This window comes from Fringilla coelebs, assembly GCF_963513975.1.
Source record: "Fringilla coelebs genome assembly, chromosome: 1".
Classification (NCBI taxonomy): Eukaryota; Metazoa; Chordata; class Aves; order Passeriformes; family Fringillidae; genus Fringilla; species Fringilla coelebs.
Window position 1 is genome coordinate 98,010,090 of NC_140028.1, and position 27,799 is coordinate 98,037,888.

A 27,799-nucleotide genomic window follows, 5' to 3' on the forward strand; every position below is an offset into this window, starting at 1 on the left:
GGTGAAAAGATATTAATGTTACATATTGGGAGAGGTGGTTCCATAGGTTCTATATATTCATTCATTAACCCTCCCCTATTTTTTACTTTAGCATCTTCCTAATTGTACAGTGCTTTGTTGTCAAAATCTGTGTTTTTTGTTTAAATTGAACTCTATCCTCAGCTATACCTTAGGATGAGACAGCTGTAAGTACTTGGACTCTCCTTTTTGCCTCTCCTTGGGCAAGTATATGAGGGTAGAACTATCTCAGTATATTTAAGGATTTGCACCCCACTGATAGCAATAGTTAATTAGTGAGGGTGCAACAAACAAAGAAAAGAAACAGGACAAATTAAGTCAACAATAATTAGGGCAGAATATAATTACAGTACTAATTAGAATAGTTTTCCAGTAGGAATGGATAATTTAAATATGAACAAAACACAGACTCTGCTGCCTCAACATATCTTTTACTTTCCAGTACTTTGAGAATGGAAATAACATCACCAGATTTTTTCCCCATCTATAATTCCAAATATTTTATTGTATTTTTATGACTTATTTGAAGAATACTCTTTCATGACATGACCAATCTTCCTTTCAGGTTAAATCCCATGACTACTGCTTTTCAAAACAGAAAGGGTGTTGTTTAAAAATTTATCCTTGAGAGTGTCCCAAAAAAACCCTAAAAGACAAATAAGTAAATAACTTTTTTATTAAACAGTTCTTAATTAATTTACTAGAATATCTGCACACTTAGTGCGTATTTCTAGGGCAACAATAGCAAATGATACAGAGCATTTTTTGTACAAAGGAATAAGTCAAGGCTTATTTTTCTAACTCTGAAACCTTGCATTTTCACCCTCCCAAAATTTGCATATTGTGCTACCATAAACTTGGCGTCTCCAGAGTGAAACCAATTAAAGATGGTAGATAAAGATATGGTACCATTTTCACAATCTCTATGGAGAGACCTTCAGTCTTCCCGTGAATGCAGGTAATTAAGTAATTGAAAAGTTGAAATTCAGTTATTTTCACAGAATTTTTCTTCCTCAGATATTTTATTATCATGATCAACCAAACAAAGTAACTAAAAAATCTGTTTTTCAATATTATGTCCTTAAGAAGAAAAGACTATTAAAAAATACAGTATTACCATAAGGAATCTAAATGGAAAATCTGCAAAAACAATGGTCTGAGAACCAACAAAATATTCAGTGAATTTTTGAATGCATGTAAACTGGACAAAAAATACCTGTCTCAAGATTGGCAGAGCTTTAAAATTAGGCTGAGAACAGAAGCAACAAACTGTCTTAATCTCGAATTCAACAAAAAAAACCCTTTCCTAAACCAGAAAGCCTTTTTCATAATCTTCCATGTTCTTAGAAAAAGGAAACTAAACAATTCTGCAAATTTAATCTATAATTGTTTTAAGACATTTTTACCTCCTCAATTGCCCATATGGAAAAGGGAAACAAAACCTCTAATTATGATGACAGAACTGAAATGGTACTGTATGAGTTTAATTAAAGTGGATGGTTCATTTGAAGATAATTTTTTTCAAAATTCATAATGATGGCATTAGCATGTTATTAAATATGAAAATTAATTGTGAATATTATGTTTTGTACGGTTATCGGGTTGACTAATAATTTTAAATTATTTTCTGGGTAATTCTTTGCTGCAGTTGTGGCTGTTGCTGTGCATCTATTCTTCAGCTGGGTATTTGGTTTTGACCAATGGCTATTTCCCATCTCCAATAGTTCAGTATCTGCCTGAATACTACAGTTGGACAAATCTGATGGCAAACACCTTCTGGCAGGTAAACACTATGCTTAGTGAATGAAAGGGAATGAAAAAAAAAAATATGCAAAGGAAATCACTCCTGATCCCATTCAAGCAGACCACTGCCCAGCCACTCTCCAAGCCACCCTTAACTTGAAAATCACACTGCACATTTTCTTCCTCTACCCCAAAGTTTTTATGCATGATGATTCCACAATTCTATGAACATTTACTTTTCCCCATCATATTTTTATTCTTGGTTTCCGACCCTTGATTTTTTTTTTGAATGCACCTTAAAAACATACTTCTCCAAACTCACAGTGTTATAGAAAGCATAATTATATCTCTAAGCACCATCATGTGTATCACAATTCCTTTTTCTTTGTACAGCATGCCTTCTCCTTTTGCAAAGAAGAGATGAACACTATTCTGCCAGCGTGTGCTGATCTGAGGCAATGATATTGCTCACTGATAATTGCTTCACTTAGTATTTCATATCTTGTAATTTTCCCATAAATTACCTGAGGATGTGCTCCATGTTAATGCACACTTCAGTAGCAACCAACCATTTGCATGAACCCATATAAAGAACATTGTACCAATGCTTTTCACACTATTATTAACATGAATTGCCACCTTCCTAATACCAGTTCTTATTTACAGCTGACAGGATGGAGGAATTAGCTATGTGTAGAGTCATTCCTGATGTAAATATCCGTATTTAATACTGTTTAAAAAACATTTTCCAGGCAAAGTATGCTGACCTGTGGTTCTGGGCCAGCAGCAAATTCAAATAGCAAATGAGAAAAATGCTATAAATAAACCGGAAGGAAAAACACTGTAATGCAAATACTGAAATATCTGTAATGTGAAAGAATAATTTTGACTACCATACATGCAATATTACACTGACCAGATTGAAATATATTACTTCTTTTTTATAGAAGTATTCTTCTAAGTCCACCAAACATCGGGGCAAGTAAAATAACAGATTTCCTCTTGGCCCTGTTTTTTTTACTAGGATATGAAATCACTTCCATTTCCAAATTTGAAAAATAAGTTGCAAGCAAAATTTAGTCCGTGGTCCTCAAAAATCAATCAAGTTCTCATTAGAGTTGATGAAAGGACAATTAATTGGTAAATAAACAAGATCTGTACTTTGTTACTTAGTGTAAAAAGCCAGAACCTTATCAAATGACAGCAATACATCTGGATGACTGCAGGATGAGGATAGTTGTGGTTGTGCAGTACAGGAAATTATTTTCCTCTGAAACACAGTACACTTCAGTATGTCTTATTGACAGAAATATCCTATATAAATCATATAATGAAATATAAATGTATTAATTTCACCTGGCTATTAACTTAATAAAAATAAATGACAATAAAAATGGCTAGATTCTTTAATAACTCTGATAAAGGTTTTCCATCTCACAAATAAATACAAATCAAGTAGAAACTATGCAAATGCACTAACTCAGCACAAGTCTGACCACTGCAACTTGGAACAAATCAATTTTGGTATCTAAACTTCTTTTCCATCTGAAAACATGGATTTTAGCTAAAGAAACTTCTCTGTTAAACTTAACACACTGTTTATACCAAAGACAATGGAAGAAAAAAAAAGAACCCAGAAAAACTGAATTACTATTTTATTTTTTAAAAACAATAATGCAGTTACTTATTGATTAATTGTAAAATGTAAATCATATAATAACTTGACCTGATAAAGCTGATCTTTTAAAACTAGATTTAAATAAAAATAGTTGTTCTGTTTTTCTTATTCTCCCCAACATTCAGCCAAGCTCACACAACCCTATACCAGCTGTTGTAGGGGACTGTTGGCCATCTGATAGGTGCCATGTGAAAATTATATTACATTCAGCATATGACCAGGATGAAGTAGACTGAGACTTTCATTTTATCTTGATAGCTGAGCAGCCACACAGTGAACACAATTTTCAAGCACTACTGTTTTGTGTGGGAAGCAAAATGGTCAGACGCAATTGTAAAGCTCTGCATTTCAATATTTTCAAAACTTTCTATAAATACTGATCTTCAGTTATTAAAAGCACTTGTGATGCAAGCTTTCCAGCTGCTTTATGTTCTTCAATCACAGGTTTTGAATTAAATTGGAACACATATTTAAATTAGAGTTAATACTTAAATTGATCAGATGCACTTGGTTGAATCTTCTAAGGAAACTCTAGGAAAGGAACTTCTTGGACTGTGATTACTTTTAAACTTTTATTGAGATAATTTCATATCAGAGAGTGAAAAGTGTACTGACCTCAAAAGCTTATGAAGAGATTTTTTAGTGCATCCTAAAAGCAGAACTCAAGAGTTGATAGCTCTTTAAGGGACTAGTTCAATTTCAAAGCCACTTTAGATTAGGACATATTTCTAAAAGTTCTGTGTTCATCAAAGCAAATGTGGATGTAATGTACCATAAAAATGCTGTGATGTTTTGTATGAAACTGGAAAGCACTTAGTTCTAAAATGTTTTTGAATGAAAGCAACAGCAGCTGTTTTTTGCCTCACTTTCCAGGACATGTCCAGACACTCAAAGCCATTTTGTTATTTTTTGACCTACACCTTCCTCTGCACTCTCAAGAGGCTTCATTTTTAAAACACAGCAAATCCCATTAAAGTTATTCAAAACCTGAAAGCAGCTTGTGTGGAAAATTGAGTTTTCAGTATTCTACTGACCTCAAGGAAGTTATGCTAGATGTGACTTTATTCAACTCAGAACTTTGAAGTACTGTTGAATTTTTCCAACTGCATAAAGCTATCTAACCATTTTTAATATTTCATATTTTTATCATTCTGCACCACCTCCACAAAACAGTCCTTCCATGGCACTCAATTTCCCCAAGCCAAGCTAGTCTTAATACAATAGCTTCAAATTAACTCAAATTTGAGAACAAAGAAATTAAGGTCAACAATGAACCCCTCAGTATATTTTCAGTGACTTCCAGAAAACTTTCATCTACTATATACAGTGATTTGAATTCTCCATTATCTCCTAAAAATTGCACTATTACCCTCTTCCCAAGCAGCTTTCAAATTTCACAGTACTGAAGCTATACATTCCTATTGAAGCTCTACATTAATATAGGGTTTACTTCTTTTTTTACAAAGCTAATATTAAAATGCTCATCTTGAGTTGAAAATTTAGACTGCATATTGTGACTATTTTGAATATTCCTGATCTTCTGACATGCCTGCATTTAAGAAGTGATAACTCTTAGATATATTTGAACAACTTTTACCAAAATAGATATATAAAAGAAATAACATTCTAAACTGTTTGAAATTCCTAATAATAATAAGGTATGTGGGAAAAATATAGTACCCAGCTATAAGGGATAAAACATGAAATAAACTTATTAGATTAAGTTTATAGAAAGAACATCACACAATATGGCAACAGAAAAATAATTTCCCTTCAGTTAAAATTATCTATTTCTGTAAATATCTATATTTCAGTAAAACTAAATCATCAGAAATAAACAGCAATTTGTGGTGTTTATAATCACGGGATTGTAATCTGCATTTAAATTTGACATATTTTTGTTGGTGGTTTTTTTTACTATAGATAATTACAGATATCACAAGTTTCTTCATTAATATAGGAGGAATACTGGTAGATTCCCATTTGGATTTTATTATGAAACTCTTAATCATAGACTCTGGCCAATTATTGTCTATTTCTGTAGTCCTATGCACAGATGTGCAGGTTTAGGTATCCCCTCCGGCAATCACTGGCATTTCCAATTTTAATACAGTTTAAAAAAATTTTGTTACATTATTTTTGTATAAGAAAATACACAACAGGACCCTACTTTTCCTTGAATTGCAGTAATTCCAGTCATTACAATTTCTTAAGTTTTTCTTTAAATAATGGGTTATCTCCTAAAGTGGATTATTTAAAAGCCAGAGAGAGAAGACAGAAAAAGTTGCTTGCTGTAACTCCCCTTCAACTTTATTCATGAAACTTCTTATTAATTACAGATTTTGCTCTTTGATACAGATCTAAGGAAGCTATTATTTGCTGTCTTGGATAAATTATTATACCAGGAACACACTCTCAAGATGTTCTGTGACTTGCAAAGAAACAAAGCTATTCCTTCAGTCTGCAGGATTGCAAGTGATTTAATGAAAGCTTCTGTGAAGTGAAATATATTCTTCCACCCAGGAACCATGCCAAGCCATGTGCGTATGAGAGAGAATGCACTCACGTATGCCATTTTCCATCTGCCAGACCTGTTGCACAATGCAAAGAAATCTTCTGTGGCTTCAGAGAGGGCTTGTACCACCCTTCAGCAGAGCGGAACAGAGCTAAGAGCTCCTCGTGTCCTGCCCCAGTACTCCTGGGCATGCAAGTCACAGGAGCCCTGGCTGTAAAGGAAAAGTGCTTTCTGGAGTGCTTTCTCCCTTTGTTCATTCTTTAATTCTCATTAGAGAATCTCTAATAACTGTTAGGCCTGCCTACCAATGCCCACCCGCTTGCCTTGGAAGGATATGCAGACAGGCAGGAAACAAGGTGTTCAGGTGGCTCAGGGCACATCCAGGCTGTATTTGGAGAGCGAGGCTCTGAGAAACAATGCAAATGTTCCTTGCTGTCAGTGTTACTCTCGCTAAATTCATAGACAAATCAGACCTAGTGCCATAGGCCTGATATTTAAGAACTCCCTCTATTTCAAGTCAAAATATTTTATGAATCAAAACACTTTTTAAAATTAACAAGAGATCAGGATGACTTATAAACACGAAAAATAACAACTTGGAGATGACACCAACTTTACTGTTGAAGTACAGAGGCATTGGGAATAAAATAGCAGCAAGAAGATGCTCACCACCCTAGTTCAGTGAATTGCAGTTAATAATCAGTCTTAATACAGGGGATAGGATTTCAGTAAGGTCCCTATTTCTTCCTTTAGTGTTGCAGTAAAATTAATCTGAGAGACATCTCAAAGAATATCCTGAAGTAGGACAGAAATAATTTTAAAATTTGTTTTGATCCTGGTCAACTTGTTTATTCATGATTTTGTTAGGAAGAAAGCCTTGCTATTTTTCAGTCATTGACAAAGAGAAGCTATTCTATTATCATCCTTCAGTCATAACTCCTAGCAAGGATTACAAAATCTGGGAGACAGAAAAAAATGACCATTTAATACACTGAATTGAGAGGAAATTTTTTGCATGCTTTTTCTTAAAATATAGATAGACAGTGAATTCTTGATGAAAAGGTACATAATGAGAAGATTACTGAAGATAGCATGACGTTCAAAAAACTATTGAGGCTTTTTTCTCTTTCTCTGAGCATTTGTTCATATGGTTGCACTACCTAGAATAAAGTTAAATCTTGTACTGGAACGTGATTGTAAACAACAGAATTTGCCATTAGGCCAAAAATCAAGTATTAATTGGAGCAAGGGTCAAGATATTTTTGGTTCAGTGAGAGTAGTTTGCCCTTTGCTTAGCATGGTAAAGGTTGATCTGCACTGACCACTAAACTGTGGCCGGAGATCATCTCAGCTCCTCAGTACTGCTGCATTCCAAGACACTGCACAGAAAATTTTAACCAAACAAAACTAAATTCAAACAAACCAAAAATCCCTAACACTAGGAGATTTTGTTATTTGTGGGTGGCAAAGCTGGCACAGTGGCAAAGAGCATCATCACCCATGGATTATTTTATATGTTTGACAATTTCTTTTTGTCCATTTGGCAGTTTCAGGTTTTCCAAAAAAGAAATTGGTTCGGTATCTCTCCCAAACATTCTTGCTACTTGACACAGGGCTTCGCAAAAAAACCCAAAATGATAAAAAACAGTCCATGCCATAGGGCACAGATGATTAAAAAGAAAGGAAGCTTTGATCTCTTACTCCTGTGTCATTCAACAGTAGCACTACTGTAAATACTATTAAGATTTTACAAAAGCATATATTAAATCAGATTATATTACAAATACCAGAGGTAGAGACAGAAAGAGACATCAAAGAGAAATGAGTAGTGAAAAGGGAAAAAAATTTTAAAAGAAGTTCTGAGATGGACCAATGCTAGCAGAAAGCAGATTATTTATTCTTAAAATGATGGGAGAAAAGATTCCCTTAAATGATACACGATGTTACAAACTACAAATATTTTTGTGAATACAATTTAACCTTGATACAATACACTCATAATAGCCATGAATCTATGGAAATGCTCAGTTATTTTTAAAATAGCTTGACAGATATGAAATATATCTTGAGTTCACGAATTAGTAAGAACTATCCTCTAAGTAGCATGTATCTAATTAGACATCTGTAGTTTACACAAAGCATAGTTGTTGCTGTTGTGTCAATGCACAGGATCTTAAAGTGCTGCAGGTGAAACCCCACTATTAGCTGTGGAGAATATATTTGCTTTACAGAGCCCATGTTGACTACCTAAGTATTCCAAAGCAGTGTACACTTCCAAAGGAAATGAGTAAAACAGGTCCTTTATATGGTAACTGAGACAGCAGCAAGCAATAACTTGTTGCTGCTGCTTTCTGAAACTGATTATAGTTCAGCTGCTAAATTGGTAACTGCTTCCAAATCTTTAGCTGCTGCTTCTGAAAAACTGGAATGCATTTCAATCTTTTGCATCTTGTTAGCAGCTCTATCTTTATCATTGCACTGGACAACAAATACCCATATTCAAAGTTTAATTCCCACCAGTAGAAATGGTAAGCATCCTTTAATTTTTTTTTTTTAAATCTGCAGATGCACTATTCCAGAAATTATTGTTATTGATTTTTTTAATCGATAAATCCTATTAATCAAATGAAGTATCTTTCCCACTTATTCTAAGAATCTTAGGAAATGATCATGAATCATTTTGGCTGGCAATAAAAATTTCCTGAAAACAGAATTTATTGTCCATATGTCTTTTCAGTAAAGTGTTTATCTTATGGAAAATCAGAGGATAATTAAGCTTTTTTTCTTTTCACATTGAGTAATCTCACATAACAAAATATTTCAAAAGCTATCTTGGAAAAGGATCTTATTGAAGTTATTCCTTCTAAAAAGGAGGAGGTCATCTCCTTTTATTTAAACACCTGTATGAATATAGATCTCCACCAAGAAATCTGCAGGTACCTATGGCATGTGCAATAGGCACATAGAGGCACAAATGTTCAAGAGGACAATGAACTCTCCTCCCCCAGATTATAGTGGCAATGACGCTGCATGAACCTGATTTTATAACTTTTCTCACACTCCCTTTAAGCTTTAGTAAACCCTAATGCTGTCCTCCTCTACACCCAGGCAGTGTTGGCATTTTATCATTCACAAATATATGCAGACAGTGTAAGAAGTCATTGGAGGCAATTCATGGAAAGAATGTATGTTACAAAGAAAACATGGAAAAGTAGAGAAAATGCACATGGAATTACTCACAAGGTGAAAAGGAGAAAGTATTTCAGGCACTCTGTTTCTGATACAATCCAGAAAACATTTTAATAAACTGATTTGATAACATCTAACATGAATACATAAAAAGTACAATAAAAAAATACTCCTGGAATAAGATATCTGGGGCAGTTCACACCTCAAATAGTCACACATATATTAATAATCACACCACATCCAAGCTCCATATTCTGTGTGTATGCATTCTGCTGTGTTCCAGAGGTTTACCTGAACTCACTAAGAAAAGCCTGAATGATATCAAGGGTTGGATCTGGCAACATTACTAACAACAAAAAATGTCACAAGGCAGTTCCAGGTATTAACTGATGACTGTTTAAAGAGGGTAGAAATCTTTTCAAATTCACAAGTTATTGCTCAATGCCCCAGGCTCTTGGGGTAGAATGTAGGAAAGCCTAACTCTAACCTTCAGAAGAAAGGTAAAAGCCTCATGCCTTATCCATGAAAACAGGGCAGAAAATGTTTTAAAAATAGTTGAACCCTTGTTATCTTATGATGCAAAACACAGGGCAGTTAATGAAGAAAAGCCCAAGAGAATACCATAAACACAATAGGGAATGGAGCGCTGTTTTATGCACTAGAAAATGCCATTTTAACTGTGCATGTATCGCTGGATTATTCACCTCAAGAATGGAGTGAAGAAAGAAACATTGGATATTTTTACTGCATATTTGCACAAGAAAAGTATACTCAGGGCACAGCAAATGAATTTATAATATGGATAAGGAGAAATTCTTGACAAGACACACAATGATACACCACTCAGATCAATTTTGTCTGAGAAATAAATAATCAATTTTTTCTAAGAAATAATCTGTTTTGGTCATTCACCAGGAAGGATAACTTTTTCCCATAACAACCTGGGTTTGCAAAGAAGCCGTGTCTGTGATTATTTCTGTGAAAACATTAACCATGAACAGTTTTAAACAAATTTTATAAAACATGGTACAATAAAAGTAGTGGGGAAATTGACATTCTCTAATTTTCTCTTAAGAAATTGAAATAATGAATCTTTTTCCATAACAGGTAGATCACATTCACATAGAGAGAGTATGAGAAACAATTGGTTTGGAACATTCTGCTAGAATTGCAAAGTTAAAACACATATGCATCACTTTTTATTAAAAAGGCATAGCAAAAAAATCCCTTTGAGTTCACTGCACTGCAGTTGCAATTTTCGTAGAGGGTTTCTAATATTCACAAGGCTCTTTTTAGCTACTGCTATTTCTAAGAACCACCAAAGCAACACATACTCTTCTCCACTTTGGTGATACTGGATTAAATCTAATTCCTACAGAACAGCAATGAAAACTTGGAAAATTAGCAGAAATAGTTTACCAGCTAAAAGAATTATAAAGATTGAGTAAAACTGGGAGACTCAGTGATTACAGTAGCAAAAAACTGCAAAGACATTGGTAAGAGACAAGCAAAGGGGTAGAGCAAAACAGAGAAAAGTGTATTAACAACTGTCTGGAAAAAAAATGACCTCAAGATAATAATTTATTTGTCTACCATTTAACTAAGAGGACTGATGCGTATTTCATGAGAGAAATTTAGCATATGAATTATTTTATGCTTCTGTTGTATGGCAGCACAACGATGACTAATGGAAAAAGAAATCCCCAAGAGCTAATGGTTTCCACTTCTAGGACAAGAACATGTGGATCAAAGTGGAGCAAGGTTATTATTCCTACTATCCTTGTGCTTTAAAAATCACTGGAAGTTGAAATCAGCTTTTCTAGAACATTGAGAAGAAGGGGTCAATCAATATAAGTAAGACTGGACAAGATACATGACAGCTTAGGGGCATATTTTCGGGAAGAAGATTGAAAACAGAAAAATGAAGCCAGAGCAAGTTTTAGAGAGACTTGCATTCATCACTGTAGTACTGCAGAAATCCCATTCCTCCCTCAAACTCTCTTTCAAAAACTCTTGTTAAGCAGGAATTATATCTGCAACTAGCACTCTAGATCAGTTAATGGGTAGTGATGGCAAAGTTCATAAGTTCATTCAGTTCTGATTTGGAGGGTTACTGAGGAAAAATAGCATATTGCAATTTTAAACTTGGTTTTTATCTCAGTCTAGGCATAAATCTTACTTCCTACTGATATTATGATTGCTTTATTGTAACTGAAACAACCAAACATCAAATTAAGTCTCCTATTTCACCTGTTTAGCTCCTAAATTCATGAAGCTGCTGTCTCATTTCCTCCAGAGACAAACAGGCGTGAAACAGTAATTCATGTACTGCAATAACTCTATATGTTTTTCATATGCTGCCTGCAGGCAGAGTGAATAGGAATAAAAATTGGAACAAAACACCAACAGATCTTGCTCTGTTCTTTGTATCTACGCTTTTAGCTCCCACTCTCTGATTATTTGTTACAGTTCCTATAGCTCTGGGAAATGGCAGACATAGATACTGTGAATGCAGCAGCCCTTCTCCCTTCAGGGTTTCATTCCCAGGGTGAGAGGAAGGATGGCAGAATCAGCATGCTGTTCCCTCCCCTCTTCCCAGGCAAAGATCAGTGGCTCATGGAAAATTTCATACCAAGAAAGTCACAAGTGGGGATTATTAGGAAGTCTCATGAAAAGAGTGGATGAAGATGTACAATTTTGTTAACTAACATTTTGAATTCTGTGAGTATGCACATGTTGTATCACTCCTTCCCTGTATAATTTGGTTGCTACAGCAAAGGAGAGAAGCTTCTTTCTATAAGAGTAAGTTGATACTACATATTGCCCTGCCTCTTTCTCCCTTGTTAACCAGTGGGCACAAAAGTACTTTCTTCCACACCCAGGCTCCTCTTTGCAAATAAGGGAAATGTCCTATCACCTTCCACATCAACCCCCAAACCAGACAGCATTCTGCATGTCCTCAGTACTAAACATATTATCCTCTCAAAATGGATGTTTCCAAGGGAACAAGCAGAAGAGAGGATATGAGAAATGCAAATGTAAAAGAGAAAAACAACCCCCAAAAATCTACTTTTTTTTTTTTCAAATTTACATATATTTATGTTATTACATTGCAATTAAGATCCATGGACTTACTATCTCATTCATTTATTGACTGCCACAGTTACTTCAATTGCCAACATTAAGCCTCCATCGCGAAAATAACTGCATATTCATAAAGGAATTATTATTCTAAAAAAGCATGTCTAAATAGACAGTAGGAAGCATCAATCTCACACTGATACAAAACAAAACAAAAAAAACCAACAAAACCTGCAACAGTCAGAGCAAATCTGTACCAAAGTCAGGAGCTTAAAGGCTGTGAGACAACTGCAGCCACTGCAGGATCCCTGCTTGAAAACAGTTTCTTCATAAATTTATGGTGTACCCATAATCTTGTGACTATTTCTTGTGATAACAGTATTTTTTCAGCAGAGGTGTCTGGTTTTGTACTTCCTTAACAAAGTCACCAAGCTATCTTGACTAATTTTGTTTTTTGGATAATCTTTAGTAAGGCTTTGAAACAGATGCCTAGGTTTGAACATAATTCATAAGATGTTGGGCTGCAAGTTCACAACAAACTCCAAAGCCAAAACAGAAAAGATGGAAAGCTGCATTTCCAGATAGCCCTTGCTGATTGCTAGACAAGGACTGTTCATTCTGCTTCGAGCAGAAAATGGAACCAGATGACTTTCTGCAGTACCTTCAAATCTGAATTATCCTATAGCCTTATGAGATCCCTAGGTGTTTTCAGAAGTCCCTTATGACTTCATTTACATGGAACTTATCACTATCTTCCCTCAGACTAAGTAGAAAGGCAGTGGCATTATTACCTGTAAAATCACTCCCAATCCCTCTTGTCAGCAATGATTTTAAACTGTTTGCTAGGATGTTCATGTTACTGTTTGGATGAAAACTCATTATTAAGAAAAAAAGACTTGGACAGGAAACAATAAAGTCTCTAAAACTCATTACAGAAGAATGAGAATTCTTAGTTTGTACAGACCTATTTTCATATATCCCTCTGAAATCACATGACAATGAGAAGTTGAGTGCTGTGCCTGCAGCCCCAAAAACCTCCCAACAAAACAGGCTAATTAATGTGAAGGTTTTTTTCAAACACAGAATTTTGATATAGTTTAGTTATTTAAGCTATTATTAGCAGCAGAATCAGTGGAATTGTATATATCTCTACCTTGTCAGGAAATAGCACAATAAGCAGCAAAAGCTGTAGTCCACTTACAGCTAATTACCTGTCATTAATAGATCAATAAACAGCTGGAGTCCTCATTTATTTAAATATGCTGCCTGATCAATTTCTCCCTGGGAAGGAACCATGTTGTAAAGCTACAGGATTCACAAAAGACAAAAAGTGAAAAAGTTGAATTGCTTAACTATCTTCTCTATTTTCTCTGTTCTCTTGATGCACTTTAAAACAAAAGGACTTTTATGTCCTAAGTGGTTTTTAAACATCTGAAATGAGTATGTGTAAAGGTCAAGGCCACAAGCACTATCCTGCTCCCATGATGTTAATAGAGGTTTTACTATTGGCTGCAATACCACCAGCACTTTTCTCACTTCCTGAGAACTATAAAATCCTTTTTTTTTTTCTTTCTTTGTGTAGGAACTGTACTGCAATGATTTATATACAAAGCTCAGTGGTGGAAGATGCCACATGAGTGCTTTGAGCTGTGCTGTGAGATGAATAGCGTGTCATAATATATTCAGCAAATATGGCAATCCTCCAGAATGGAGAAAGGTATGAAAAATTATTTCCTTAGTTTAGAAACTGTACACTGAAGCCAAGAACCCATAGAAAGAAAATGTATTGGCCTCTTTCCCACTAACACACAAATCACTGTTGCTCTGTGTGTGCAAACCACTACAGGTGTTATGCAAACACTGCAGTGTGATTTTTTGTTACTGTCTAGGTAAAAATAATTGTTGCTTATTTCTCTCCCTTGAAAGGAAAAAAAACCCTAAACCCACATTATAGAAAATCTGCTGCAACTCACTTTTCAGACCAAAAAAAAAAAAAACCTGTAAAAAATTTCTAAGAGAAATTCTTTTTCCATGTAAAAGGTGAAACATGAAGAAGGAGATGCCTGCAAAGTACACTCAAAATTTTCTAAGAACCTTAAAAATGTAAGTCTCTGGAGCTGCTTGTTCCTTAAAAAAAAAAAATCAGCAAGTTATTATTTTGAGTGCTGCTTAATTGTCCTTTAAATCTAGAAGCTAGGGTGAACACCTGCAATTACAGCATATGTTTATTCTAATATAAACATATATTAACAAGTACAAATTGAAATAATAGTCTTATACAAATCAAGAAGAAGAATCTAACACTGCACTCTGTGCAAACTATGAGCTTTCTAAGCACAATATCTCCAGCTCTATTACCAAATAAATTTGCCTTCTAAATACCTGCTAAAGCTGCATTCATATACAACTTTTCTGAAGCCTATGCAAGCAGGGAGCTTGTATCCATCAGCAGAATCTAATCAGAACACCTCTATTTATGGCCATGATTCAGGATCCTGTGCATTAAAGCTCAAGAAGGAAGGAATAATTTTCCACATTGCAGGGTCTCTGTGCTACGCTAAATTAAGCAAAATAACAGCAACAGAGACAAACCACGTATTAGAAACAGTTAAAAAACAGCAGGGAGGATGGAGAGGAGTAACAGGCATTACACTGTCTATTAACTAATGGAATGCTTATGGAAATAGGAGTAAGATACACATGCATTCCAAATGAATACTTATCTATAGCACCATAAGAAAATATACCAAAAAAAAATTATGAGGGAAAGTAACCTAACGTATAATACTGTAAGCATGCAGCCACAAAATTAATCTGAAATGCATTTGAATTGCTCTTATCACAATGAACTCAGTTCACAATCACAAAATGTGTTATATATTTCCACTTATAAACCAGTTTTCCCTAAGTACCATTAGGATTTATTCAATATCAAAATTTATCATACACAATGAGAGCATATATAAAGTACTTGCTCCATTTTAATAGAGCTTTTAAAATGCAGTTCCTTCTTTGTGTGGTAGCTCTGTAACAACTAATACTTTTGTCTTTATTGGTTACAGGTAACATTTGTTGAGGAGGCACATATATAAAGGGTCTCTTTTCCAGTAAAACTGCACAGCAAAAGAGGAATCTTATAATTAATCTACTTGTAGGTAATAGCATATAATTTCTCACTCAATTGCATTACTGACCGTGCCATTCTCTACAATGTATAAGGCATCTGATTACCCACAAATGCTCTGCATTTAAGAAACTGTTTCAAAAGTGTTAGTGGAAAAATTCTAACCTTCATTCAACCAGCACCCTTGCTGACTGTAGCATATGAAAGCTGACAACCAGAAAAACAGGATAAAGTTCAAAGCAATTTTTCAATGCCTCTATTGATTAAACTTTAAAAGTTACTGTGTTTACCGAATGCCACCTGCTTTAAGGAGCAACAGATCTGAGAGGAGAGCACACAAACACTTGGTGCAATACCAGTCATTTTAGTAGTGAGCAAACAGCCAAATTCTCCTCAGAAAATAACTCCTTCTGTATTTTCACCCTCTTTGTCAACTTTAACAAAGGAGAACAAAGAAGCATGTTCAATGAATGGACTTACCTAACAGCAATACCTGTTAAATTGTTGAGCTAAAGCTCTTTAACACTGTATTTAATGGATATCCCATTCTCAGCCTACCTGGTGTATTCAGCAGCCGGGACATTTTGCAAGAATAGGAGATAAACTGCTCACAGTATTCAGCACTACTGGTAATGGCAGAAATCTGGTCCATTGTTGCACTGTAGTTCAGCTGCAGCACAGATAACTTCTCTGGGCTGTTGCCTCCCACAGAAGTCTGCATTTGCAGATCATGGTACACAGTTGTCCATACTTTATCCTCTGAAAGGGAGGGCAAGAAAGACAAGACAAGAACTGGTAAGAGACAGACAGAGGAACTGAGTTGAAATAAATTTATGCCTTTGACAAAAGATAAAACCGTTCTGCAAGATATTTGTTGGTATTTGGTATTGGGGAAGGAGGGCACTGCACACGAAAGATCCTGATGCGACAGCATAATTCCAACTATGAACTGATGAAGGGAAGAAACTCTGATCACCTTTATGAAAAGATAGCAAATATACCATGTGAGAAGTCTGCCTTAAACAGCTGGTGCTTATATTTAGATATGGAACTAATAAGGATTAACTTTGTTTAGAAAGGCAGAAGGCTGATGTCCTAAAGATTCAAACCTTATATTTGAAGAGCATTCACTGCACATGGTAAATTGCTGTGGGCTGGAGAGAAACACTGCTTTAGTAAAGTAGCAATGAGGATGCACCAAATTCCCACGTGGTTACACATTTAGCAATTAAGACTGAAAATTTTTCCACATTTTTTACCCAGGATGTGTTCTAAGGTAAAACAAAATCACTGCTTATTGAGACTTAAATGTTTTAAAACAGCAACACCATATAACTTTACTGATTATGGTTAGGATACAGACAGCACCATAGGGACTAATTGAAGTAGAATGGAAATACAAAACCTTATTAGTTGTGAAAAGGCACAAAGACAGAGGAAAGACAGATTCAAATTTTTTGATAAGAAATACTGCAATATTGGCCAAATCTCCACACCTGCAACATACTCCTTTTGCAGGGACATGCAAAAAGTGTGTGTATCCAGCTCAGAACAATGTCTGTACGCATTTTATTTCTCTAAACTACTGAACAGCAGGTCACTAGAAATGTTACTGTGAACCATTTGTCAGTAGTTACCAGAGAAGATTTAAGATGAGGTATTATAATAATGAAACAGCACATTCCACACTCCTTTTATAGCAAGATTTGTTGAAGTTGGAAGAGATTTTAGAAAGGAAACAAAGACAAGGCACAGAAACTTTGCTGTTATAGACCAACCATTTATTTTTCTTAGAGGGACATTCCACTGAACCAAAATGAAAAAAAAATATTATCTGAGTTATACAGGGCTTCAGAATGAAAACTATGAAAATTCGGTCAATATTATTGATACTGTCTTCCTGTAAGAATGCTATTCTATCACTTAGGTGTGAAGAATTGTTAAAATTTAAGTTGACTGGGTACCACTCTAAAAATCCACTATCTCAGCTGAAATGCACTACTCAGGTTGAGCATCTCACATAGACAAGGGCTGAAATAGGTCAATTATCCTCTGCAAACAAACCACAGAAAGTTCTCTTTTCTCTAGGTATTAACCCGAAACACATCACCACAAAACTTCCTAGAAGTGAATCAGATTTTGTCAGTAATATTTGTTATGTAAGGTTCTTTCATATTTTAAGTTGGTTTTCTGTTTTTCTTTTAATTCTCCTACCTTATCTATTTCCACCCCTGAGGGCAAAGTTGAAGAGATCTGTCTTGGAATAAAAAATGCAGAACCTTAAAAACATCACTAAGAATCTACTCTGGTGCCTTAAACTGGCTTGTAGGAAAGCCCAGATTCCCAAATGAGTCAGGTCTTTGCCCCAGCTGTTCTGTCAAGCAACACCACCGGCCACAGTTGTCCTTCAGAGATGCAGAAATGAAGCACACCCACACTGCTAACTTTGCTGTATTTATCACAAAAACAGACTCTCCAGGGAGATCACCTGGCATTTTCTAAGTGTACTAATTCACCTGACAGATGCACCTTACGGCGATAAAACCCATAAAATGTAGTGCATTGCAGGATGCTTTCAATTCTTCCATGTAAATCTCTTGCCTGTTAATGCAAATCTCAGTCATTCTAAAACTTGCAGCCTGCACTTTGATATTTTAACTACAAGGAAACACTTTGCCGAGCTGACACACGCTCCAAAGTGCTTCAGTACTTCTTCAGCAAGTTCACAGGAATGTGCTCACATCCACTGATGAGTTTTGGGGTGACCCAGAGTAAAGATAGCTCTCCACATTATGATTATCCTTATCTCCAGGATTCTGTGCTCTGCCTTATTTTCCAGTCTTAATTTTTACTGCATAGTGTGTCAAGCTATTTTGGATTATATTGGAGTCATGTGGACCCATGTGTTTGCAACTGATAGGGTGTTAAGTCTTTCTAATCAAATGTTCAGAGATAAGGTAAGCAAAACAGACAAATCCTCCACAGGTTGTACACATGACTAGCCAAATGAGATGAAATTCAGCATGTGACACGAGATGGTTATTATTTTAATATTCATATCCTTAGTCCAAAGCTCTTTATAAAACACAGCAATATTCTTGTATTGAGAAAAAGAAATTAAAAATCAGGAAAAAGGAATCCCACTCCCAAGTACCAATAAAAAAAATCACCACCTGTCAAATTATATAGAGAATATAATCCAGTTTTGTTAAGAGCCTGGTATGGAATTTTACTGCAGATTCATTTTCAAGAAAGGATTGAGATTGTTTACACTGACAAAACCATCGCATTTGTGGCAGAAAACACTGTGCATGTAAGAGCACAAAAGTGTCAGTAAGGAATGTACTAGAAGAGTTAGAGCCTCATATTGGATTTTTGATCCAGCAAAGACTCCTACTCCAGTCATTAAGAAGATATAGAATGTGACTAGGATTAGGAATTGTGTTAGGCACTATGTTTGAGAAAGAATTTTCCTATGGATAGCAGATTCTAGCCAATATACAGTCCTCCTCCAAGTCAGGAAGTTTAATCTTTATTGTGACACACTGTACTAAAGTTGATATAAACATACTCCGGTCAGTCAAATGCATCCTCTGAACAACTTCAGGACCTTTCTGTCAAAATGCAAGTACTACTAATATTTAAGCACTTGCCACACCTTGTAATTAATCTTTTTATCAATAAACATATATATGTGCATGAAGTCAATCTTTTACAGAAAAGCAGCTCAATCTCCTGCAGTCTAAAAGATGATGGGAGATTGATTAGCATATATGAGGTCAGATACTGAAAATAAACCTAGGTCTTATTTCACTTGCAACAAATTTTTTGACAGTCTGGCTCAAAAGACCCATGAACACGTTCAGCAAGCTGTCTTGTCCAAACTCTGGAAGCTGAAGCATCTGTGCCTGCAGGTCAGGCACAGAGAGAGGGTGGAGCAGAAGTTGCAGCTGGTGTACAGGAGGGAAACTTCTCTGGGGAAAGGATTTCATACTCTTCACATATTTTCCTGACTTAAGCACTGCCATGACACAAGGACCAAAACTGTACAGAATGTAGGGCCTTCCCTGGGCTGGAAAAACACATTAACAGGGTAATGTGGCTACAGAAAAAAATCTATCTCCCCTCCACACCTAATGCAGATTCATGAATACATATAGTTATACATTTGTGGGGCTGGCTTCAAGGTGTCTGAAAAGACTCAAAGGAGATAGATGTTAGGCAAAAATCTCAATCTTATCTACTGGGTGCTGATTATAAACTGTTTTTTGCCTTTTAGTCTTTTAAATTTGTTAATGTGTTTATATTTTCCATGGAAATCAGCTAGGCATAAATAATGAAGATAAGGCCAATATCTTCACTCATGTTTTCAGTTTCTCAGAAACTCCTTATTTCTTGAGCAAATTCTTGAGCGAGATGGAATCGGTACCCTGCTTGCAGTCACCTTCCATTACAGAAAAGGTAATGCAGATAGTTCACACTATCTCAAATATCTGTATCTTCACCACTATGGCATTGTACCCGTGTAGCTGAGAGCAGGATACAGCACTCATAGTTAATATATCCTTATTTTCCATCAATAGTACACAGAAGTCCCATTTAAGGTACTCAGAAGTGAAAAATCTGCCCCAGTTAACAGTAATTTGATAGGTATTCCTGCCAATTGACATCACCACAATACTGGAATGAGTATTCCCCTTATTTGAAGAACACCTGGCATATGGCTATTGCTAACCACAAGCATTTAGAGACAATTTGTCAGCCTCAGCTGTGTGTAGGACTTAGGCACCACCAAAATACACTTCTCCTACACGTGGAATTATGGATTAACTGGATTTACTAGGTTGATTCTAGCTTTCCCGCTGGAGGAAAGAGTACCAGGACCAGCTAATCACTAACTTCAGGAAAATAAGGGCCTTCAAGATGACCACTTCTTCATTCAAATGCATATCTTAGAGGTATTTTTTAATAGTGCATAGCATATTGGAGTTTCACAGGGAAAAAATAAAAGGGTTCTTCCGTTATTTTGTTTTTAGCAGTGAAGATGAAGCATAATTTTCTTTGAATAGAATGCCAAAAGCCAGTAACCATAGATTCTTAATAGAATTCATAATGGTTTTCACCAAGAACAATCTAATTAGATCCAAACTGCTGATACATTTGATGCAATTACAGAGAAAATAGGTTCCCTGTAATTTAGTCTGTACATTACTCTTTGCTGAAAGTGTTCTTATCTAACAGATATATATTATAGTAAGATTAAGTTCCTTAATTTAAGAATAATTTTTTAAAGAAAGGAAATGACCACTAGTTTCCTTAAAATGACAATAAAGTAAACATAATTTATTTTGCTGAAAATACTTTCCAGTTGCAATGACTGACCTACGGTTCTACTCACTCACTACTCCTTTTTCCAGTAAAAAATGAAGTAGGTGGCTAATAAAATAATCAATAAGTATTAGTAATGGTTCACTAATAAAAAGAGAAATGAAATTAAAAATTTCCTTGTTCACCAGCTATTCAAGTGATCAAATCAAATATTAATATAAGTGATTTTTCCCACTTAATATTCAACGTATTTCATGATGTTATGATGATATTTATCATTACACTATTGAGTATTTTGCAGATAGTAATTTTCCGCTATTACTGAACTTCACTTATTTGCTTGGTGCTCAGATGAGCAAGAAGATTTGCTTCTCACAAACAAATTAAGTAATCTTTTGTAATGATAATTACTGATAAGTTTGAAAAATAAATTTCAGAAAACATAATGCTTCTATTCCACAGCTGGATATATTTTTCCTCTCTTTTTCTAATCTACAGTTATATCTGTTGCTATTAGAGTTTTACCTTTTTTTTTTTAATTAATGGACTTATATACTTAAGATCCTATTTTATTAGGTATTTTCAAGAAATCAGAAAACAGTTTGATTTCTCAGGAAGATCATTTGCTCTCTCTCTCCCTCAATATAGCTGTGGTGGGTTTTTTGATGGATGCAGTTTCCTGACCTAAAATTTGGCTGACATATAAGAACACTTTAGTTCCTGGTTGAAATCTTGAAGAATATGATTTTGAGAATTCCTGAGCATAAAAAAGCTCGCAGGTGGTTCTTTACCAGACATCTTGATTTTTGCCATCATCAGTGCTTCTGTCACTTCAAATTAGATTACTGCAGTATGTTCTACAATATGCTACACTAGAAATCACTCAAGAAACTAGACAGGATAACTCATTTAAAAGTGAACTGCCTTCTCGGGAGGACAAAAAATTACAATCGTAATCATCTTATAAGGTCTGCAATTTTATTTTCTGATAAGAGCCTGCTTGGTATTGTTAAATTGCGTGGGATGGTAACACAACAGTCATTAGCAATGTGAATAAGCTAAGCACTTCTTTTGCAACAGTGTTGTATTCACAAGACCTGATGTACCCAACTGATGTGGAAAAAATTACAGCAGGCCATATCCTCTTCTCCATCCTTTTATTTCTCTTGGGGTATGTTTATATATAAAAGCTCAAACCTATATATAGCAACTTAAAACTAATTCTGCTGTGGACTTCAAAGGAGCTACAGTTGAGTTTATAAAAATGAAAAATATACATTCGTTTGAAGTTAATGAGTGCTTTGACAATCTTGCCTGAGATTTGGAAATGGTAATTGTGCAGCACAGTTACTCTGGTGATATGAACTGCTGTCATCTCACTAATGTAGAAAATGGGGTTTAGACAGAGAAATCCAATATTCAGAAAAAAAAAAGAGTAATTGAAGAACATTTTTATGAACTGAATTCTATAGAAAGCAAAGCCAGTCAGTTTCTTAATCTATTTAGGTAGGGAATAGAAGCAATCCAAAAATGTAATTGAGCCATTCCTGTACTCATTTTCTATGTCTTCTCCTGTCATTCCTTCCTTCCATTGTTTCTTGATCGAGATAATCAATCTTCAAATTTAATCGAGACTCTTATGTTCTTTTTTACTTACAACGGTGTCCTGTGAGGCAATACTCTTCCCTTGTATTTACACAGTCTCTTTCATAGCAGTTCAGGAAAGAGAAAATTTTATTTATTTTGTGAACTTACAGTGATATTGAATGACGTAATTTTCTAAAAATTTATATACAACAGATAAATTCAAAATAGAATGGAAGTGACCAAAATACAATTTTCAGGGAACCAAAAGCTTCCAGAGAAGTGATAATGAAATGGCTGTTCCAATGAAACTTGTTTGAAATCTCAAGGGACACGAGTGAAGTAGCAAGTAGAGGATGAATTCTCTGGATTACCAGAGATGATTTTGAACTGTTCAACACAGTTGTAAGTGAAAAGCTAATGACAAGACTACCTTGAGAAACAGAATAGAGATCACTCATGCCTTCAAATAAAAAAGACTGCAACAACAGACATTGCTATGCTGAAAAACAGTGCCTGGGGAAAAAGCTTACATCTGATCTGTGCCTTAATGTCCAAAATTACCTCCTATGGGTGTTATTAGAGGCATGAGCTTAAAAAAGCCTCTATTGAAAGGAACAATAAATAATGAGATACAGTATAGCCATATGAAGGGGGACTCGGATCATTTAAGTGCCTGGTCTAACAGATGGCAATTGCAGTTCAGTTTAGATTAAGGAACATTAAAGTCAAGAACAAAGGACATAAAAGAATTAACAGTGTGGTTGTTTTCAGCACAGTGAGCAGAATATGGGCAAAGGCTGAAAACTTTTTTAACAGTTCAATAACTGAAGAATCAACAACTGATTCTACTTTCTGAGGAGCAGCCTCACATATACACAAGTACTCTACAAACAAAGATAGAATATGTCTCCTTTAAAGCATCTATCAGTTCATTCTAGCATATCATAGGAGCATATGCACATAAAAAAATCAACTACTGCCTGATGTTTTCTTTTATAGAGCAACATAGCACAATCCTTTAGCTATAATCCCAAACAAGTCTTCCTAGAATCACTGAAAAAAAGTAACACAGTTTTAAAAAATATATTTCAAAGGATATCCTGAAGAAAAGGGTTCTTCAAAGCTTTCACTATGTCAGCTATGACCATAAGAAACCATTTACTGAGCTGTTTTGGCTGACTTTTTATTTTCATGGAGAGGCAGAAAGACACTAATGCAGGTCACAAGTGCTACCACTAAAAACTCCTATTACCTTTCATTCCACCAGCAGCTAAGTGCTTGGATCCTCACCATACTCTTCACTGATCCAACTTAGTTCTCTCAAGAAGCACACACTCCACTCTCCTCTCTCACATCCTGCTAACCCCACTCTGTAGACAGACAGGAAAAGAAATACAGTGTGCTGAAGTACCCTAATTATTGCATCAATAAACTGAATGTTAGGCAACCTCCTGAAAAACTTTATATCTTTCTTTCAAAAAGTGCCTCTCCATTGGAGAACTTCCAAGTTTTAGTGCATGTTCTTGGCAGTTTGCAATTATTTCATCATTATTTTGAATCATATTGGCAACATTTAAATTTAGGAATCTCATTTTAATTACTACATAAACCTAAGTATTGCCTAATTAAATACCAAAACTACCATTATACATATTTGAGTGCAAAATCATGTTTCCTGTATTTTTTGACAACTGTGCTAAAATTTATTGAGATAATTCAAAGAACATTGATATTGGATGGACAAGATGGACAGCAGAATGAAGTTTAGTTGTGTTGTGACTGACAGAATTTTGATGTCTTCAATGTCTTTGTTTGTAATCTCTCCAACGAAGCATGACTTGAATTCTATACTAAATTACCATGCCATGCATTATTTTAAGACATTCTATGAAAATTTTCAGTACACCTGTGGTATGATGTGTGGCAGAGAGTGACATTAGGAGAGAGGAAAAAGTCAGACTTCCATAGTAAAGTCAGCAAATTTAATAAAGTATGCTTAAAAGAGTTTCCTATTCTGAATATCTCATTCTGTCTCAATCTAAATTTGAAAGTATAAGAGAAAAAAACATCCATTTCTATGCTAGTTTACAGTAAAAGACACAGCTTCTTCCTGAGAAAAGACAAATATCCCATTTCCACTTATGAGGAGTAAAGTTCACAATTCTAATGGAAGAATTAAAAGCACTATAAGAATGGGGAATAAAAATAATGCTGGATCAATAAGAAACTTTTAACTTGTGGAAATACTTGAGTGTTAAGTTTTTCACTTCTTTGTAGACAAAGGATGCTTTCTCTTTCCCTCTCATCTCAGGACTACATTATAACACCATAACCTGTTGCAGGGGACATTATTTCCACCTGAAGGAACAGAGTGCTTTTATACAAATGCTTCATTTAAGAAAATAAAAATTAGCATTTTCAGAAACTCCAAGCATCCTTTACCCATCTGTAAAAGTTATACCCTAAGGGTCATATAGCTCAGAGACAGTGCTGTGTAAAAACAGCACTCTGAGAAAGCCCAATGCTGCAGCAGCTGCCTCGCTGGCTTCCTGCTAGCAGACATCCAACAGATTCTTGCTTTCAGACAGTTTTTTAACATGAGAAGAAATGAAGGAATGTGTCTATTTCCATAAACCTAGTGTTACTGAATAGTCTTTTCATGCCTCAATATAGAAATCACAGCATACAGAAAACACCACAGAATTTGGAGGAGAGGGTGGCATATGGGAAAATGAAGTTACTTTTTAACTAGATCTAGTATCACTTTCTTTTTCATCAAAGGATTGTATATACTATCCCATATGCTCCAAATACACTGAGAAATATAACACCACCTATTAATAAATTTAACACATCAAATTATGCATAAATTATATATTGTAAATTAATAATTCTGAGACGCTGAAAAATTCACGATTGTGCAGAATTGAACTTTGTAGTTAAGGTTCAACAGAACTGAATAACTAAGTGCTTCGTTGTATCATTATCTTGAAAAAGAGGTACTAAACTGTCTCTATTCCTACTGAGGTACCAAATATATACGGAAACCAACCATTACAACAGCAAAACATTTTCTAGAGCAATGAGAAACCTGTAAGGAAACATCTCTTTGCATTCATCAGCCTGGTATTTAGAGGTTATGGAGTGTACTATGCTGGACCAGACAAATTCCACATAAGGTTAAGCTGATTCCTGCAAAAGTTGACTACATCTTGTCCAGGTACTCCAGCTTGCTTGGCCTGGACCTACCCTTTGGCCTCTGTCAATCACTCTTCTTTACATATACATAATCTTTTCTCTTGGTAACTACACAGGCACCTCATGCAACTTTCCTAGGGACTAAGCTGCTTGACTACATTTTGTTTTGAATTTTAAATTATTTCTCCATCATAGCATGAAAAGATGACGTCTAAAATAAAATAGGTACTTTTGAAGTGAAATTTTCAACAATGATGGAAACCATTTAGCAATCAACTACTTAGGGGTCTTCAAGTGCCTTCTCTAAATTATTAACCACTTTGCTACTTATTTAATTAGGTTTCCCCATATCCAACAAATAGGAAGTTTATTTCCTTGAAGAAAAACAAATTATACCCCCTTGAATATTAAGACAGCCCTCTGAATTCCATAGGGTTTTCCAAGAACAATTAAACTATCCATAGATCAAATTAAAATAGTGACATCCAAAACACTTGTGAAGTTCTTCTTGCCCATCAGATACACATTTACATATGTATATTATACATAAGTATCTCTGAGATTTTATGTGTATCTCTGAGATACACATAAAATGTGTACATGTGTATCTCTGAGATTTTATGAAGCCTATTACTTTGTTACACCCTGAGAAGCTGCAGAAATCTATCTCTTTGCAAATGCAGGTCTGAAACTTGCATAACTGACTATGCATGTTTATTCCTTCCATATTATTAAAACAATTCAAAATCCACATGCACACAAAATCTTGGTGCATAAGGAAACAAAAGGAGACACAAAATTTCCCCAATGAATTCAATGGGTCAAAGGTTTCATTCCACTTCTTTAAAGAGACTTCTGCACTGAGTGAGAGGAGAAACAGTAAGACAGGGAAGGAAAATTAACCTGCTCAAACTTCAGGTTCATGGTCGACTAGGTGAAGAATTGGCCAAAACGTGGGGCTCAAAGGGTTGTGGTAAATGGGGCTATATTATCATTTCATTGCAAAAGTTCCATACCTTCTCAGCAATGTCTCATGGGCAACTCCTCACAGCACTGACTCCTTCCTTCTTCACAGCACAGCCAACAAACCCCAACTCTCCCCTCAACCAGCTCACCCACTCTTTTGTAGCACTCTTCTTCTTAGTGGACACAGCTGTGACCTGTTAAGGGCAGGCCTGTTCCTGATCTTTGGTGATTAGCACAGCTGCAACTCCTCAGGTGTGAGACTGCCTTCTGCACCATCTTTATTTTCTTACATTCTATATCCCCCCATAGAGCTAGCTCTGGCTGGTGATCAGTGATGCTCCTCAGGGTGCAGTTCTAGAGCCTGTTCAGTGTTTGCATCCGTGACCTGGATGCATTAGTTGAATGCATGGTGAGCATGTCTGTGGACAATTCTAAACTGGGAGGTGTTGTTGACTCTTCCAGGAGAGGGGACAAGAGGCCGTGCAGAGGGATCTGGATAAATTGGAGTACTGTGTAATCATGCATGGCATGCAATTTGATAAGAGCAAATGTTGGGTTTTCCACCTGGCACACAGCAACAGCAGATGCAAGTTGGGAGAGGAGTGGCAGCAGAGAAGGGTCTGGGGGTGCTGGTTGACAGGAGGCTCAAGAGGAGCCAGCAGTGTGTGACCTGGCAGCCAGAAGGGCAAACCCCATCCTGGAGTGCATCAAAACAGCATCACCAGCCAGTCAGAACAAGCGATCATCCTGCTGTATTTAGCACTAGTGTGGTCTCTCCCTAAGAACTGTGGGAGGTTATGGGCCCCATGATTTAAAAAGAGCATTAAGACACTTGAATGTGTTCACAGGAAGACACTAAAGCTGGGGAAGGGCCTGGCAGGAATGTTCTCTGAGGAGTGACTGAGGACACTGGGCTTGTCTAGTTTGGAGAGGAGGAGGCTGAGGGGTGACCTCACTGCTCCCTACAGCTTCCTGAGGAGGGATAGTGGTCTGCAAAGTGGACAGCCACCAGTGCCTAAAGGAGAGCACATGGGCAGGACAAGTCTTCCTGCCCAGGGAGCTGTCCCTCCCTTGCTGGCCTTGCTCTGCACACAGCTGCTGGGTGTCCCTTTAGAGTAATCTGGGCATTCAGACGATGTGAGCCTGGGGATTTGTACCTGTGCATTGCTTTGGGTGCAGGGATGTCAGGGGTGGAAACAGGGCTTTTGATTTCCTCTGCTTGAAATGTCCACAGAGCAGAGCATGCAGGATCCAGACACTGTTCCTTGCTCAGCACTAATACATTTGCTTACAGTGGGGTGTCCTAATTTCTAGTACCCACAAAAGTGTTTCAAAGTAGCTGATTCAACTCAAACATTTCAGTAGAGCTGAA

At 35.9% G+C, this 27,799-nt stretch overlaps 1 protein-coding gene across 1 annotated transcript in view; it reads right to left on the reverse strand.

Annotated features, from left to right (window-relative positions):
* Positions 1-27,799, reverse strand: part of CNTNAP2 (contactin associated protein 2) — a gene marked incomplete at both ends in the record, with an annotated part of 998,227 nt that overhangs the window by 275,309 nt on the left and 695,119 nt on the right. Inside the window, one exon of the mRNA XM_084204413.1 lies at positions 15,907-16,107. Coding sequence (XP_084060539.1) covers positions 15,907-16,107 — 201 coding nt within the window. The remainder of the gene's footprint in view (positions 1-15,906; positions 16,108-27,799) is intronic.